The 14,875-nt window shown below is 37.4% G+C and overlaps 1 protein-coding gene and 1 long non-coding RNA gene across 2 annotated transcripts in view; one reads left to right on the top strand and one right to left on the bottom strand.

The window, feature by feature from the left end:
• Window positions 1-14,875, top strand: part of LOC123379205 — a 65,748-nt gene that overhangs the window by 45,189 nt on the left and 5,684 nt on the right. The gene's annotated exons all lie outside the window — the stretch shown is intronic.
• Window positions 10,377-14,875, bottom strand: part of FAM171B (family with sequence similarity 171 member B) — a 64,752-nt gene continuing 60,253 nt past the window's right edge. The window contains exon 8 of the mRNA XM_023259537.2: window positions 10,377-14,773. Coding sequence (XP_023115305.2) covers window positions 13,429-14,773 — 1,345 coding nt within the window. The 3' untranslated portion in view covers window positions 10,377-13,428. The remainder of the gene's footprint in view (window positions 14,774-14,875) is intronic.

The following is a 14,875-nucleotide window of genomic DNA, read 5'->3' as shown; positions in this document are numbered from 1 at the left end:
GTCTCTCTGCCCCTCCCCCTGCTCACACTCTGACACTCTTTCAAAAATAAATAACTTAAAAAAAATTTTTAAGGTAAACATTTTTTAAAAAATTAAAAAAAAAAGATGAATGATATTATTTCAGTTTTCTTAAATTTATTGAGAATTGTTTCGTGGCCTAACATATGATCTACGCTGGAGAATGTTTCATGTGCACTTGAAAAGAATGTATATTCTGCTGATTTTGAATGTAATGTTCTGCATATATGTTAAGTCTATCTAGTCTAATGGAGTGTTCAAAGACACTGTTTTCTTTAGTTTTTTTAATGTTTTTATTTATTTTTGAGACAGAGAGAGACAGAGCATGAGCAGGGGAGGGACAGAGAGAGAGGGAGACACAGAATCTGAAGCAGGCTCCAGATTCTGAGCTGTCAGCACAGAGCCGGGCGTGGGACTCGAACTCATGGAGTGTGAGATTATGACCTGAGCTGAAGTTGGATGCTCAACTGACTGAGCTACCCAGGCACCCAAAGACACTGTTTTCTTACTGATTTTCTGCCTAGATGATTTATCCGTTGATGTAAGTGGGGTGTTAAAGTCCCCTACTATTATTTTATAACTGTCAATTTCTCCCTTTATGTCTGTTAATATTTACTTTATGTATTTAGATGCTTTCATGTTGGGTGCATAGATATTTACAATTGTTATACCTTCTTGTTGAATTGATACCTTCGTTTTCTCATATTACAGCCTGCTTTAAAGTCTATTTTTTTCTGATATGAGTATTGCTACCCAGCTTCTTTTTTTTCCTTCCATTTTTATGGAATATCTTTTTCCCTCATTTATTTTCAGTCTGTGAGTCTGAAATGAGTCTCTTGTAGGCAGCATATAGATGGGTCTTGTTTATTTATTCATTCACCAACCTATATTTTTTGATTAGAGTATTTAGATCATTTATTGATTACTGATAGATATACAGTTATTGCCAGTTTTAAAATTTGTTTTCTGGTTGTTTCTGTAGTTCTCTGTTCTTTTCTTCTTGCCCTCTTTTTTTGTAATTGATGACTTTCTGTAATGTTATGTTTTTCTTTCTTTCTCTTTTTGTATATTTGTTAAAAGTTTTGGGTTTGTGGTTACCATGAGGTGCATGTATAACATCCTAAGTGTATAATGGTCTATATTGTCTATATTATGATCACTTATGTTTGAGTACATTCTTAAAAATCTTCTTTATTCCCTCCATCATGTTTTATATATATGTTGTCATATTTTACATCTTTTTATTCATAATTTTCTTCTAATTATGTTCTTTTCGACTTAAGGAAGTCCTTTTAACATTTCTTATAAGACTGTTTAGTAATGATGGCCTCCTTTAACTTTTGTTTGCCTGGGAAACTATCTCTCCTTCCATTTTGAATGACAGTCTTGCTGAATAGAGTATTCTCAGTTGTGGGCCTTTTTCTTTTAGCACTTTGAATGGATTATGGTATTCCCTTTTGGACTGTAAAGTTTCTGATGAAAAATCAGGTGATAGCCTTATGGGGTTTCCTATATATAAAATTTTGCTTCTCTCTTGCTTCTTTTAAACTCTATCTTAAATCTTTGACATTTTAATTATGTGTCACAGTGTGGACCTCCTTGGTTCACCTTGTTTGGAGCTCTATCTGCTTCCTGAATCTGGATTTCTGTTTTCTTCCCCATGTTAGAGAAGTTTCCAATTATTATTTTTTCAAATAAGTTTTCTGCTTCTTTCTCTCTTTATCATTTCAGTTGTGTTTTTTAACTCTAATTGCTTCTTTTTTATATTTTCTATCTCTCTGTTGAAGTTCTCACTGAGTTCTTCTATTCTTCTCTCCAGCCCAGTAAGCATCATTATGATCATTACTTTAAACTATCTATCAGGCATATTTCTTATCTCCATTTCATTTAGTTACTTTTCTAACATTTTATCTTTTTCTTTTATTTGCAGCATATTCCTCTGTCTCATTTTTCTTGACTTTCTGTGTTTATTTCTATGAATTAGGTAAAAGAGCTACTTCTCCTAAATTTGAAGAAATGGTTTTCTGTATGGTCACCCCTGTGTGTAGAGTGTGTGCCTGGGGACTTTAGCTGGCTGGCTGGTGCTGTGGTTGATGTGGACAGGAGGTCCCAGAGCACTCCATGCTGGGGTTGCTGTGGCAGGATGGCTGGAGCTGAAGTAGACATGTCCCAGGTGATGCTGGGGCTCTTTGCATAGAAAATGCCCTATTAGGACAGCTAAAGCTAAATTGGGGGGCAAAATTTTGGTGCAAGCCAGAGGGTCTTAGGGTGTTCCACACAGGGAGTAGACTGGCAGAGTGGCAGGAGCCAAGCTGGGGTGCAGGCCAGGAGGTGACAGAGTGCTCTGTGCAGGGGTTGCTCCGGTATGGTAGCTGGAGCCTAGGTGGGGCTCTGGTAAGACAGCCCTAGCTGAAGTGGGTGCAAGGCAGGGTATCCCAGGGTACTCTGTGCAAGGGGTGCCTTGGCACAGCAGCTGGAGCCAAGGTGGAGTGTGAACCAGGCTGTCCCAAAATGCTCTATGCAGGGCATGCTCTGGTGGGACAGTTGGAACAGAGCACAGGCTGTGGTTCATGGGGTGATCCATCCAAGAAGCACCCTGGCAAGGTAGCTGGATCCCAAACAGACATGAACTAGAAGGGCTCAAAGGACTCTGCACTGGGGGTGCCCTAGGAGCCAAATTGGGGTGGGCCTGGAGTGTTCCAGGGTGATTGGCACCCGTGTCACCTTGGCAAGATGGCTGGAGCTGTATTGTCCCAGTGAATGCCATGCTGAAGTCACCTTGTGGGGCTCACCGAGGCAGCAAGCCAACTCGAACATCTGGACCCACTTCCTGTCCATACTATCAAGGTAGAGAGGGAACATAAACTATGGTATTTGCCAGCCCCTCTGACCTGGAAAGAGTTCCAGCAACTTCCTTACCATTTGAGAGGGTTCTAGGGGCTAGTTTCTTTATATTCTAGGTGTTTAAACCATGGCTTTTTTTTTTCCTGTAGCCAGGGCATCCAGGGCCAGAGTAGACTAGGGTCCCGAGGCCTACTGAGGCACCAGGCCAGCTATGGTTCCCATCTGTGCTATCAAGATGGAGGGGGCGTATAAACCATGGCTCACCAGCCCCTTGAACCTGGAGAGTTCTAGCAGCAACCCCACTGTTTGGCAGGGTTTTAGAGCTGGTTTCTTTATATTCTAGTTGCCTTTTTAGACCATTGCTTTTTTTCTGTGCTCCAAAGCAAATCAATCTGTTCATGGTCCTGTAGTACTATTTCTCCCCACTGTAGTTCACAGCAGGAGGTTGGTTTTTTCCCTTACTGTGTCTTTGTCTTTCTTGCCATTCTCTATCTCTGTGTGGTCTGTCTTTTGTTGCGCAGAAACTGTCCAGCCAGTCCTCAGTTGTTCTTCAAGAGGAATTATTCTATAAACAGGTATAGATTTGGTATGTCTAGTGGGGAGGTGAGTTCAGGGTCTTCCTACATCACCATCTTGGATTGGAACCCACATCTTGCATCTTTTATTTTATGGACTTCATATATTCCTTAATTATTATACAGTAAAACCTTGGATTGTGAGTAACTTGTTCTGCAAGTGTTCTACAAGCCAAACATTTCTAATAAATTTTAACATGATAAACGAGTGATGTCTTGCAATGCAAGTAGAATGTGACGCTGAATGTCACATGATCACAAGTAAGCCAATGGTTTTGAAATTCACTTTGATATATGAGTCCTTTGAATTTCAAGCATGTTTCCAGAACAAATCGTGCTTGCAAACCAAGTTTTTAGCTTTTACTGCATTTTTTTAAATTAATTTTACTACTTCTATCTTTTATCCTTCATACTTTTATAAGTAGTTGATCTACCACCTTTATTTATAAATCTCTTCTGGTGACACATCTACTCTCCTATATTTTCTTATTATTAATTAGTGCCTTTTCTTTTTAGCTCAGAGAGGTCCTTTTAACATTTCTTGCAAGGCTGGTTTAGTGGTGAAGAACTTTGGCTTTTGCTTGTATGGAGAATTCTTAATCTCTCCTTCAATTCTGAATGATAACCTTGCCTCCGTAGAGATTTCTTGGTTGGTGGTTATTCCCTCTCAACCCTTTGGATATCTCATGCCACTCCCTTCTGGCCTGTAAATTTTCTGAGACATCTGCTGACACCCATATGAAAATTCTTTTATCCATATGTTGCTTATCTCTTGTTGATTTTAAGATTCTCTTTATCCTTAAATTTTATCATTTTAACTACAATGTGTTTCAGTGTGTTTCTCTTTGGATTCATCTTGTTTGGAATTCTCTGGGCTTCCTGGATCTGGATGTCTGTTTCCTTCCCCAGGTTAGGGAAATTTTCAGGTATTATTTCTTCAAATAATTTTTCTGGCACTTTTTTTCTCTCTCTTCCTTCTGAGATATATATAATGTGAAAGTTATTTCCCTTTGATGTTGTCCCCGAGCTCCCTTAAGGTATCCTCACTTTTTCTTTAACTCCTTTTTTCATTCTGCTGCTCTGTGTGGATGTTTTCTGTTGCTTTGTCTTCCAGCTTGTTGATTTGTGCTTCTATTTCATCAGTAATGCTGCTGTACCCCAATAGTGTATTTTTCAGTCCAGTTATGACTTTTGTTTGGTACTTGCTTTTATTTTCTAACTCGTTGTTGAAGTTCTTGCTGTCTGTGTTCATCTAATTCTCCCAAGTTCCGTGAGTGTCTTCATGACCATTACTTTGAATTCTGTATTACATAGGTTCCTTGTCTCCATTTTATTACAGTCTTTTTCTGGGGATTTGCCATGTTTTTATCTTGGAACATTTTCCTCTGTCTCATTTTGCCTGTTTCTGTTTGTCTATGTGTATTAGGCAAAACAGCTACCTCCCTTAGTCTTGAAGGACTGGTCTTGTATAGGAGCTGTTCCATGTGGGCCAGAAGTACAATCTCCCTTGGTAACCAGAACTAGGCTTGGTCACCAGAGCCAGGAACTATATGAGCATCCTTCATATAGGCTATTGCCCAGCAGCTGTGATAGGGCTACAGCTGCTGTGCAAAGCCCAGGGCACTCATCCATTCCACTTCCGTGCAGAATAGCCATGGTTCAGGGTGCTCACCTAACCCAGTTGTATCTTAGGTGCTGAATAGGGAGGGAAGGGCTCAGGATACTCCCTTGGCCAGTTGTAGCTTGGTATCTGTGAGGGCTGGGCAGGACCTGATGCTCTAACTCAGTCTGTTTGTCTCTCCACTGCTGAGCAAGGGGAATGGGGCTCAGAACTCTGACTTGACCTTGTTGGGGGTTGGGTGTTATGTTTTATGAGTGAGGTCTTGATTCTCACCCAGTTCAGTTATGGCACAGGGTAGGCAGATCATTCGCTCTGGTGCTCGCAGGTTAGAGGGAGGGCACCAAAAATTGTGCCTTTTGGCTCTGTTACTAGCACGTTAAGAATGAGATTGTAAAAATAGTGTCTGTGAGGACTTCCATCCCTGGATAAAGTCCCTGAAGATTTCTGCCTCTCCAGAAACTGCTTTAAAATTAGTAAGTATGTAGGGGTGCCTGGGTGGCTCAGTCAGCTGAGCGTCCGACTTCAGCTCAGGTCATGATCTCACACTCCATGAGTTCGAGCCCTGCGTCAGGCTCTGGGCTGACAGCTTGGAGCCTGGAGCCTGCTTCAGATTCTGTGTCTCCCTCTTTCTCTGCCCCTCACCTGCTCATGCTCTGACTCTCTGTCAAAAATTAATAAACATTTAAAAAATTTTTTAAAATAAAATAAAATTAGTAAGTGTGTCTCCCTTGCTTATGGCTTAGTCTTAGATCTCAGGGCAAATGGGTTTGTGTGCAAGCCCTATGAGAGTGGGATTTCTGTTCCCTATAGCTCTGCGATTCTACTGATTTTTATTGCCCTGATTTTCAATGCCAGACATTTTGGGAGTTCATCTTTCCAGTGCCAGCTCCAAGTGTTGTGATGCCTAGTGTGGGAATAGTCCCTTCACTTCTCAAAAGAGAGTCCCATATTTTGGAGATCCTTCCTGATTGTGGGGTCACCACATCTTCAGTGGGATCCATAACAAGGTCATGTCTTTGCCTCTTTTATTCTTCTCAGTGCATCTCTTTGTTGTGAATATGTTGAATTGTTGTGAATACATTGTTCATCTAACTCTCTGGTTCCTCCCTTTCAGAGGAAAATTATTCTATATATAGCTGTAAGTTTGTTGTGTTCCTGAGAGGAGGGTCTTCCTACACCACCACCTTGGATCCCCTTCCCCCTAATTTTAGTGATTCTCTTTTTTTCCCCCAATATCTAGTGGTCCTGATGAAAAACACAATAATGGCTGTAAGAACTCAGTCAATTATCAAAGTGTAGCCTTCAAATACCAATTAGTTTGCAGTGATGCTAATGAAACCTTAAATGAGATAATGTTGGTTAACAAGGTTGAACCACAAAAAGCAACCCCTTATAATTTGAATTCATCAAATGTAGTGTCAAAAAACAATAACCAAGAGTACCTAGGTGGCTCAGTCAGGTAAGCGTCAGGCTCTTAATTTCGGCTCAGGTCATGATCTCACAGTTCATGAAATAGAGCCCCATGTTGGGCTCCCTGCTGGGCACGGAGCCTGCTTAAGATTCTCTCTCCCTCTCCTCTGTCCCATCCCCCACCACGTGCACATGTCCTTGCTCTCTTGCAAAACAAACAAACAATAACTAATATTTGCCTAGCCTGTGCTTTTCCTCTATACCACCTTATTTAAGTTTTCCATCAGCCATGTAAAGGAGGTATCACCGTTGTGGGCGTAGCTAGATGGCTATAACATGAGGAAATTGAAATTTGCTAGAAATGTGAATCATCATGATTTGAACCCAGATCCTCCTGACTTTTGTTCCTATGTTTGTCAAATGTTTACTGAAAATCTACATTGTGAAAATGCTATACAGAAAAAAATTTCAGTGAAGAGGATAGAAATTAACATAAAAATAGTTATTCATCATTTTTTCTTAAAGTTTAGTTTCAGAGAGAGAGAGGGAGAAAGAGAGCGTGCACATGAGTGGGAGAGGGACAGAAAGGAAGGGAGAAAGAGAGCTCTGCACTGTCAGTAAGGAAGGAGCTCAATTTATGGCTCAGTCTCACAAACCATGGGACCATGACCTGAGCCAAGACCAAGAGTCAGACACTTAACTGACTGAGCCACCTAAGCTCCCTGCCACTTATTTTTAAATAAAATTCTACTTACAACAATTGAATTTATACCCAATGAGATATAAAGTGAAAGTCACATTCATAAAATTTCATTTAAAAAGTCACATTCATAAAAATTCATAAAATTTAATGACTGAAGTCACTCTTTTTTCCAACTTAAATACATGTTTATTTATAAAAGTTAATATTATTGATATTTTATTTATATTTTAAGTTATTTATTACACAAATAATTTAATGATTTCAGTGGAAATCTTTTCTCACCTTACACACTCTTTCTGAGACATCTCCCCTTCACCTTTAATTCCAAACAATCATCTGGAATTTTCCAAGTCTCTACTATCTGCATAAGAACTAACATCTGATGTTACCTGAGTAGCTAATCCAAGATGGATTCAAAGATGCAGTGGAAATCTAGATGCCCCACCAAACCTTATAACTCAGAACATCTGAAAGAAAAGGACTAATCTCCCCCAGACACCCCCAAAAATCAGTAATAAACACTAAATGAAAAAACTTAGTAACAAGAACTAAGTATCTATAAAAGTACATGTTAATAATGAGACATTTCTGTATCTAATTTACACAAATCTTTCAGAAGTTATCTAAATTAGAAATCAGGGTTTCAAAATATCATTTATAACAGAAAGCTGGATATTGGAGGCAAATTTAAGCTGAATAAATATACTTGAAAGAAATATTTCCTATGTAAAACAAAAATCTACACTTTCTGGACTGAACTATAGAAATATATAAAATAAAAATTATTTTCAGCCAATTACTCTATGTTGCTTAATAGCCACAATTATGCTTTTCAATACAGTATTTAGGAAAGGTTTTTAACAAAGCTGTTCAAGTGTAATAAGCCCAGAGACTCCTGGGAATGTAATTATCTGGTTTGTTTTGAATCAGACTGTCTGCGGTTAGTCAAGTGTTTTAATAAGGTCTATAAGGATTAGAATCAGTCAACATATGAATTATGAAACTTCTAATTTCAGGCTGAAGTACAGACCAAAAAAAAAAACAAAACTAAATCATGTGGGAAATTGGGTATCCCTACAGGACTATGAAATATTATTTGCAACCATAGCAAGTATAGGTTTGAAAACCAGGAAATAAAAGCTTCAATCAAGAAAGGTTTTGTCAAAGGGAAAAAAAATATCATATATTTCTCAACATGTAAACTTTCCCAACAGAAGCAGGTAGGTATTTATCTACTATAGCTAACAAAGTGAAAAGAAGTGTTATTGCAATGTTTTGATAAACAACTCAAGTAATTTTAAAATATGATCCTTAAGTTTATCTAATTTAGAAAGAAAATAATTATCACAACTTTTTCCCTAAGAAAATTGCCATATATATTAAGTGAAAATGTTTTTCTATCATTTGAATTGATTTTATTACCTTTTTGGTATTTAACATTATAAATTGATTAAAATCAATATGGTTTATTTCTAGATGACTTTTTTCTAGTCAAATTCTGAAAATGTTTTTATAAAAAAAAAAAAAACAATGGACATAAGTCCATAATCCTAAAATAAGCAGAGGTTCAAAATAAAGGATAAAGAAAGTAAGCAAATCAAGGATTTTGATGGAGCAAATAAATCCAAATCTAGGGACAATAGAGCAGAGTTCTTGAATTAACCCCACAATTGATTCAGAGAGAGCTTACTGATAGAATTAGTTTATTTCACTGTAAACCATAATAGAGAAATCTACCTATAAAAAGAAGGCCAAAAAGTGATTTTAAGCAGTCTGGATAAAAGAACACTGTGGTATAATTTTAACGGGCACTATATTAACAGCATGTAGTTTAGGGAAACGTCCTTAATTAGCTGTCACGATTATCAAGTACTGATAGATTTTTTTTAATGTTTATTTATTTTTGACAGAGAGAGACAGAGCACTAGCAGGGGAGAGGCAGAGAGAGAGGGAAACACAGAATCCGAAGCAGTCTCCAGGCTCTGAGCTGTCAGCACAGAGCCCAACGCAGGGCTCGAACTCACAGACAGCGAGATCATGACCTGAGCCAAAGTCGGACTCTCAACCGACTGAGCCACCCAGGCACCTGTGATAGGAGATTTTTTTAGTGAATTTATCAGAAGTGATTAACCTAACTTCACCCAACTACCTCTCCTATAGTTCTTACATACTAGTCGTCCCATATTAATTTCCCTTCTGAGATGAGCCTGTGATGACCAGCTCATGAACATCATCTGTTTGGCAGCTATGTTTGTGATTTATGAAATCTATTTTCTATTACAATCCATTCCCTGTGAGCTTGGGTCTTCCATGACTCCTCCAGAAACTGCATTATTTCTGTTAAGACTCTATACTATCCAGTGGGAGATCAGGCCTTGGAAAAAAGGTAACCACAGCCTGGCTTATACTCTGCAGGGATCCAAATGGACGTGTCTATCTCAAACAATAGTGCTGGGTCATAATCTCCACTATAAATGTAAATGGATTCAGAGCCCAATTCCCATTAGAACTAACCAAAGGTATTTCTACTACAATATTAATTTATACAAGTTATACAAAATGTCTGAAAACATGGCAGCCAAGATAAGGATTCTAAAAGATATTCTAGGTGTCCCTGGCTGACTCAGTAAGTAGAGAATTTGCCTCTTGATCTCAGGGTTTTAAGTTTGAGCCCCATGCTGGGTGTAGAGGTTATATAAAAAAATCATACATACTAAAACCCCAAAGTGCAAACTGCCTGAACTTAAGTATGGTTCAACTAGGTGAGCGGAAGACCTCTTGAAGTTCTAACACTCTTAATTGTGAACAACCTTTGTGTTAGTATCTTGTATCTGCTCTTACGTTTAAAGTCCAAATAATTTTTTAAGTGGAGAGGTGATATTGTATCTTGTTCTCACTTAGAAATTTTGGGTACTGCAATTTAGTTTCTATTCTATCACACAATCTTAAGAACTCTTCTCATTGAATGGAAAAATAATTTCTCTATACTTAGCTTTAACAGTAAAAACGTGAATTTTGGAAAACATGAAATATAAAGAGAAATCAAGTTCATTATATAACCAAATGGTATTCAAATATATAATATTTATTGTTCTGTAGGGAGTGTAATAATGGGTGAAGTAATAACTGAATTATTATTCATTATTAAATGACAGTTTAGGGAGAAATGTTTTGTAGTTTACCCAAAATTAAAGAATGAATCAAGTACATTTTTATATTTATTATCTTTAATGAACTATGTTTAACATTTTACAAATCTTCAGATTGTTACAGTTTTCAGCAGTAAATATAGTAATAATGGCAATAAACACAGTGAAATGTGAGATTTCTCTGTTGAAATACAAAAGATAGAAATACTTGGAAACAAGAGGGCAAAATGTCAACTTAAGGTTTGAGATGGAAATTAAAATGGTCAAATTCTTTACAATGTCAATACATTTTGAGGGACATTATTTGACCCACAGATTCCTAAAATTCTATATGTATTGATATCAGAGGATTCAAACACAGAGAGTGATCTGAAAATGATTGCCAAAGCAAAGAAGTGCTTTTATTCCTCAACATTTGTGACCTTCGTGGTATACTGTGTATTATATAAAAGGGCATAAACCCTAAACTGCATAAATGTCATAAAAATTGATTTTATAAAGTCTCAAGATCATAATATGTATTCAAAAATACACACAGCTGTGCTTTCATAAACGAATCCATCAGTTAATTGAGGGATAATTTTGCTTTTAAGATATAGCCAAAGTATATACAAAGGATACACAAATGTTAACAATTTGTGATCAAAATTCTCTAGAGTTACATTTGCAAAAAACTGTGTTGGTTTTCAATTTAAAAATTTAAGAAAGATGTGAATATTGTAGGCTTATTATTACTTGGGTTAAGAAAAAGTAGATGGCTTCAGCTTTTTTAACAGGAAATTTGTGAACTACTCAAAATGAGAAGTTACACATTTTTGATCATTAGAAAAGGTAAATTGCCTATACTTCCCCACTGAGAACAGAATGTGCAGTGTATTAAAAAAAAAAATAAGGTTTTATTCTGAAACCAAAGAAAAGGTATTTCTAGAAAAGCCCCTGGGGATACGTCTTCTCATTTCCTTTACATAAGAATGAATAAGTGGCATACTTCAATGGTGTACCATTATGTCAACATGTGTATTCCATTACCAAACTAAAAGATCAAATATTTTTATTTAAAGGTAGAGAAAATATAAACTTAAGATATTGAAGTGCAACATCTTACTATATAGTTTCTAACTTCATTCCGGCACAACATAATTTATCAATATAACCTGGATTCAAAGAAACACACAAAAGAGAGAAATGTTACTTGCATGCAAAATTCATTGTTCCAACATGAAACACTAGGTCTATGTTTTTTAATTAAAACCTGCACATCTGTTTAATTTGGCTAACAAAGAAAATGCACATTAAAGAAAGATGTTCTCATATCCTTCCAATAAAGCAAGTCTATATCAAAGGCACTTCAGCAGAGCACTAACTCCTTAACCTTTTCCAAGTCCTTTTCATTTATGCCGCTTTTAATGCATCTTTCTGTAGACCAAGAAACCTCCTCCTCAAAAAACTAGACCTAGGTATTACCCCCAAATATTTAGCTCTTCTGTGGATTGGGTAAAAAATGGGTTTTTAAGTTCTTTGGGTTAATACAGAATGGGAGGAGTGTGACCTGACAGGTTAGGTGTTATAGGAAAAACTGAAGTAATTGTAGGAAAAAACTGGCTGAAGTCTATCTTGGGGAAAAAAAGCTGTTGTCTTTCACTGGATATCCATCTATAATTTGACTACAGCTAATATGGCTAATTTTGCTTCTTTCAACTTGTTTATGTGCCTTGCGTGTCTATGTTGCTCCCATGTTGAGTAGACGTGAATGAGAAATAAAGCAATTTCGTTTTATTCTTCCCCCAAGGGACAGGGGAAGCTGCTTCAGACATTTGCCTTCATGGGGATTTTTAGAAAATTGGATGAGTTGATTTTAATTAACAAGGAGCTTTATTTTTAGGACATATGAATGATAATTCAGAGTTGAAAGCACTTATAATTAAAAACAGCTGTTCAGTGTGTTCATACCGAACTCTTTGCTATGATGGAAATAATATGGATATATTACTTCCAAAACTAGAAAAAGAATTGTAAATTCTATAAGTGATTTAAGAAGAGACCATGTGGATATATACCTAAATTCTGGAGATAGTTTTGAGTCTTAGGGAAATAGAATTTCTTCTCCTGTTTATCAACATTTCAGAAAAAAATTAAATATTTTAATAAGTTAATATTTAGGTGTTCATAAGAAACTTTATTTTTAACCAAGTTTAAAAGGTTTAAGTGAATGAATTAAAAAATATCTTAAAGCTGCCTACATGTATCAATGAGTCTTAAACTAAAGATACGGGTTTTTTGTTTTGTTTTGTTTTGTTTTGTTTTATGTTCAGACTGGTAAGAAGTTTTCCTTGACAGCTAAGCTCAATTCTCTTTAGAAACAGGGGGAAATTTTTTTAAATAAAAATGAAAGTATCAGAGCATTCATTTTCCATATTTCTAAATAACAAATTAACACCTTATTATTCTGTGAGGTTATATCTAAAAACAACCAAAGAGCTGGCATTTTCCTCTCTAACCACCAAGTAGCTTCTTGCCCATCTTAAAAGTAAGATTTATTTTTGGGTTGACACAGTACACATGCTGTTGACTGCAAAAAAAAAGAAAATAGTGTTTGGCCTTTATGTTCTAGAATAACATCAATTCCCAATATTTGTCCTTATTTTCAGGGACAGGCAGAGGAGAACATAATAGTAACATTTCACAAGACTATGATGCCTGAAGAATACAGTTTCATTCCTAAATGTTTCACAGGGGCAGTCATCAAAGCAGAAGCAACATTTTTTGAAAGCAACTTTAGGAGTACACATTTCACAGTTGTTCTTTCGAGAGGGCTAAAGTGGCTGAGCATTTTCAGATAACTTACATCTTGAAACTATTTTACATTTTGAACTCTTGGATACTTCAAATTCATCACCCAAAAATAAACGAAAAGAATAGGCCAGAAAAAGCATTCCTTGGTATCTTTCTCTTTTGTTAGTGAATTGCCATTTTACTATTTACTCTGCTTGAGACATGTCCAGGGACCATGAGATTGCTCAGTCTCAACTTCTTAGAAAGTTCATACAGCAATTTACACGAAGCAAGAATAAACAACACGAGAGAGCAGAGACACAACCACCCTTGATGTTAATTTATGGGAATCAGTGGACGTTCCTCTCGCTTCTTCCAGATATTAGTCTTGCTATCTTTTTTGGCTAGTGGTGGTCTGCCCCTTTTTTTAGTGGGGGACATATTGGCTTCAAAATCTTCAACAGTGCTTTTTCTTCCTGGAGACTCTTCCCCAGGGTGTTCCATGATAGCTCCACTCCCTCCATCTAGAATGTGTCTTAAAGCTGGGTCCTCGGGGGAGCAGACAGTGGTTCCACTCTCACTGCTGCTCAGGTCTAAATCTTCTAAGTAAAGGATCTTAGGCTGATGCATGCTTTTGATGAAAGTTTTCTCCCTCTCGAGTTTTCTACTTGAGTGGTGCTCATTCATGTCCACCCCAGAGTCCAAACTCGTGTCATTGCTCTGGGCTCTCTTGCCCTTTTTCAGGTCTATGAAGGAATGTCTCACTTGTGCGACTGGTTTTCCATCAAGAGATACAAACCATGCTCTGGGATGGGGGGAAGGCTTTCCTTTGGACAACTCCAGGAGGGTCTGTTCTGAAATTCCTTGAAGCTCTGATGAAAAGGGAGTCATTACAACAGCTTCATTTAGTGTTCCAGGAACAGAAACAGATTCTAGTAAGCTGTTTGAATACCGGCTCCAGTCTGAAGTTTGGGATGGCAGGCTCTGTTGACCTTCGAGTGGAATATTCTCTTCCCTCGCATCTGGGGGCTGTGTGTGAGAATGCACTGGCATTTTGGGCAACGTCTGTGTAAAGTTCTCTCTACTAACTGGTTCCATCAATTGGCCATAGACTAACTGTCCCTTTCTTGGCAAAGTAGCTGACTTAGCAGTATGTAACTGCTCTGGAGTGGAGAAAAGGTCAGATGTTTGAAGGATGGCGATGGGCTGGCTGTAGATGTGCATAAGCTGTTCAGGAATGTGGGAATGTCCATATACCTCTTCGTTACCTGTGAGATACCGCTTTTCCTCTTGTGCATCACCTAGAGATGAAGATGGTTTGTTGTTAATGTGTTTAGGTTGTTTGGACCCTACATTGGGCTCCAAAGACTGTGTTGGGTTTCTTGAGTAATTATTTGGATTGGCTGATAGAAATGAAACCTCTTCATTGTAGACTTTAAAATTGTCCCGAGTTTTTACCATGGAAACTCTTTCTTCTGCTTCTGCCTTTGATGGTTCCTTTTTCTGAGGGCTATATGAGGAGTTTTTGGCATTAAATAACTGTGACTTGTCCTCGGCTTTTAATGCAACTTTGACTGAACTGATGTGATTTATGTGTGTTGTTGAAGTTGTCTGGTCTCTCTTGAGGACCTCGAGTTTAGTGATATTTCTTTCTCTCTTCTGCGGAGTACCACACTTGTCCCTACAGGAGAAGAGAGAGCAGAAAGTGTTCAAAACTTATGACCTAGAAAATTCATTTTTAAAAACCATCCCATGATATATTATATACATATGTAATTATATA

Source organism: Felis catus, chromosome C1, assembly GCF_018350175.1.
Source record: "Felis catus isolate Fca126 chromosome C1, F.catus_Fca126_mat1.0, whole genome shotgun sequence".
NCBI classification, from domain to species: Eukaryota; Metazoa; Chordata; class Mammalia; order Carnivora; family Felidae; genus Felis; species Felis catus.
Note: the sequence above shows the minus strand (reverse complement) of the source record. Positions and strands in the feature narration are given on the sequence as shown.